The sequence below is a fragment of the Lolium perenne genome, chromosome 7, assembly GCF_019359855.2.
Source record: "Lolium perenne isolate Kyuss_39 chromosome 7, Kyuss_2.0, whole genome shotgun sequence".
In the NCBI taxonomy this organism is placed as follows: Eukaryota; Viridiplantae; Streptophyta; class Magnoliopsida; order Poales; family Poaceae; genus Lolium; species Lolium perenne.
In genome coordinates this window covers 107,982,941-107,986,550 of record NC_067250.2, presented here as the reverse complement: position 1 = coordinate 107,986,550, position 3,610 = coordinate 107,982,941, and the positions used below count along the sequence as shown (strand labels likewise).

The 3,610-nt window shown below is 47.8% G+C and overlaps 1 protein-coding gene across 1 annotated transcript; it reads left to right on the top strand.

Moving 5' to 3' along the window:
* The first annotated feature begins 2,574 nt into the window (after positions 1–2,574).
* On the top strand, positions 2,575–3,332 carry LOC127312665 (uncharacterized). Its single transcript, XM_051343203.1, has one exon. It carries the CDS (start codon positions 2,676–2,678, stop codon positions 3,123–3,125), a length of 450 nt encoding a protein of 149 aa, XP_051199163.1. The 5' UTR covers positions 2,575–2,675; the 3' UTR covers positions 3,126–3,332.
* Positions 3,333–3,610: the final 278 nt, after the last annotated feature.

Genomic DNA, 3,610 nt, shown 5'->3' with positions numbered 1-3,610 from the left:
AAGGAAGTGTGAACGGGAAAGCTGCCCGGTTGGCACCAAGGTTAAGATCTCTTATGGGTAAGGCAACACACCTCTGCAGAGTGTAAAGAACTGTGACCTGTCACTCCCTGTTCCGGGATGAGGAACTGCGAACGCGACCGGAAAGGAGCTCCATGAAGTTCTAGTAAACCGGTGAAGGCTGACGGACATAGCTCTTTGGAATAAAAGCAATCTCTTGAAGAAATGTTTATCAAAACTTGCATTGGTATTAGACTTTCTGGTCTAATATCGTAGCTAGTGCATTAAACACCTCTTATCTATAATGAACTTGTTGTGTACGCCCGTACTCATACCACTCTTAAATCCCATGCTTAGATTGTCTGAATCGTCTGGAGGAGGACTACGACAACCATGAAGGGGCCGAGATCATCGGCTATGAAGAACCAGACCTCTCTGGAAGTATAGAAGGCGTAGACTACCTCATCGTCTACGGATCCGGGGAGGCTTCCGGAGGAGATCAAGCCTAGAGACAGCCAGTAGTAGTAGTAACCGAGCAGCCCGAACTCTTAGTATTTAGCTGCTCGAGGAAATAAATGTATAACCTAATGAGACTCTTATATTGTAAGTTAAGTGGGGTTCGTCTCGAACCCAGGAGTATTCCTCTTAGGACCCAAGAGGAGCTCCGAGACGACATGTGTATGATATTTGTAATAATAAATGAATGAGTTATGGACCTGCTATGTTCTGTTGTACTACTCTGAGGGATGTAATATTTGCGGAATGGTACTTCGTGAATGTTATATCAACGACTGGCATACTACAACATGCAGTGGTATGGAGGGTCACCACAAGAGGCTATCGGACAAGTTCGCCAAGTTCGTCGCCGGCAAGGAGCCGGCCGCACTGTCGCTGTTGGAGGCTAGCTACATCTTTTTTCGGTGGCCGGTGGACGTGATCTTCGACGGGCGCGGCAAGATGTACCTCCACACCGGCTGGGAGAAGTTCGCGTGGTCCCACAACCACCAAGCCGGCTACGTGCTCAACTTCTACTACCAAGGCGGCGAGGAGATGAGCGTGAAGGTGTTCGACGACACGTCCTGCCGCCGGCACTACTACTGCGACGATGACGAAGACGATGATTGAACATGGCAAGTATTCTTTCTTTGCATCGAAGATGGTAGCCGGCCAATTGAAGGTACTAATGTAGGTTTTTGGATGTTCTTCATGCGCATTGAAGAAGAACAACCGGGCACTCTCGCAACTAGCTAGATTTTCCAGTTTAGGTGACTATGAGTGCCTGATAGTGTTTTTTCTTTCCAGCGAACACACAAAATATGTGATACCAACACTAGTTAGGTTTTCTCATTTTACAATGTTTTAACCATATTCCAAACTACGTATGAGTTTTTGTAATGTTCCTTCTCTCTATTGAAATAAAAATACAAAAAATAATATTTAAATGCTTGGGTGCCGTGTTTGGAGGGAAATTGTCTCCAAACACTTGATCCGCTGTTTAAGGGCTGCATCGGGAGACGCAACTAAAGATGCTCTAAGAGCACCTCCAAATTGTCGTCCAGGCGGCGAGATAACCATGTTGCCGGCCGGTTGGTGGAGATGCGCAAGCGGCACAAGTCCATTGGGGCTACGAAGCAAGGTGGTGTCAGATCGCTCGGGCTTTGACCACTAACATTTTACGAGTATATAAGAAGAAAAAAAGGCAGTGATACTATTTAAGACAAATCTATAAATACGCTTTTCAAATTTCCACTCTTAATAACTTGTAGTGAAGGATGGCACTCATGTCCAAAACAATATGTACATGTGATACGGAGGGAGTAGTTGATTTGATGATTGTGCGCACATATACGTAAATATATTTTCGATATAAGAAAAAACTTGTTTGAGCTCGCTAATCTTTGGTTTCCCAGTATGGCAAGTGAGACATTTCAGCACGCACGTCCTTCTCTATTGATGAGCCTATCTAGTCTCTCTCCGATCCTTAAGCTTGTTAAGGAACCGTAATGGCTAAATAACCACATGGATTCATCTTCTATCACCATCAAATCTATCAAGATATGTGCCTACATACTCTATTCGTACACACTAATAAAGCAGATCCTTCCGGCGTGACAGGCGTACTAAATTTACAGGCATGCACCAACCAGCTGCACGTCTGGTAACTTCAATAATTGCGTGCGCGCTTGACAACCGCCTGACAAAACCCCCATGCTAAGAGTAAGTTCAATAGTAAAGCTACCTGTTGGCTATAAGCCAAGTGCTAAGTCATCTATAGTTATCTTAGAGCCAACATGTATAATAGTGAGTTATAAAATTATACTATTTTATTAGTGCATGGCCCACTATTCACTCTCACATAGTGCCTAGGAGCACGTGCTAGAGCTGGCTCTTGCATAAGAACTCACTCTTCTTCTCTCTTCCTCTCTCTCCTCCAACTAGGTAATAATATATTATTTTAATCCTTATAGCCAGCTGACTAGAACTTATTGTACTTGCTCTAAGTTGTTCTCGCACACCTAGCTAAGCTATGTGCAGTACAGGGCTGCTTGGAGCCTGAGGTAAGCTGATACTCTCCTGTTCGGCTCTGCTATATATGCCGCGCGCACTGAACGCGTAGCAGACTCAAATTATCTTCTTACCTAGCTCACCGAGATCGATCTATCAATAGCCGCCAGTAAATGGGGAGTGCGAGGGTGCCGGCCGGCGACGTGAACCTGGACCTGGGGCTCGTCCACCTGACGGCAGCGGCCGTGAGGCATCCGCGGACGGCACCGCCGGTGGCCGCCATGGACGAGGGCGACCGGACCTTCTCGTGCACCTACTGCCGGCGCAAGTTCTACAGCTCGCAGGCGCTGGGCGGCCACCAGAACGCGCACAAGCTCGAGCGCAGCCTCGCCAAGCGCAGCCGCGAGCTCTCCGCCGCCTCCTCCTCCCCGCCCACCTCCGACTTGATCAGTTGGTACTCGCCGCCGGGTGGAGCGGATAGCGGCGCTCAAGCAGCAGGGTCGGCCGCGGCCGCGGCGGCCGTCGTCAGCTGGATCGCCGACGGCGGGCGCCGCCGCTACGGGCACCGCGTGCACGCGGCCGGCGACGGCGACGACGGCATCGACCTGTCGCTCAAGCTGTAAGGTGCATCGACATGCACGGCATGCGTGCGCACGTCGTCCATAATGATGTCGATCGATCGACTAGCTGCTAGCTTGCTATCTTGTACGTTCGTACTTACACTACGTACGTACGTATCACAGTTGCTCTGTGCATGCATGACAGGACCGGCCTTACAGTTAAATGCTTTGATTTGATGTTTGTTTAGTAACGATATGTATAAACCAGTACTGCCTCCATGATGAATTTCACTGTTCCAGTAATCGGATCAACTAGCTCGATGATGCCCTACGTTCTCGATAAAAAAATGTATGTAAATTTTGTTTCGAGACAATGCAATGTGAATATGGAACCATGACGACTAAGGGTGTCAAGTGGGATCCCACTTTTGTCCCACTTGTAGTATAATTTAACTTTTTTAGTACAAATTTTGACATCAAAATTTGAACTATATAGTACAAAATAACATCCCACCGGAATCCCACCTTGACACCCTAATGACGACCCC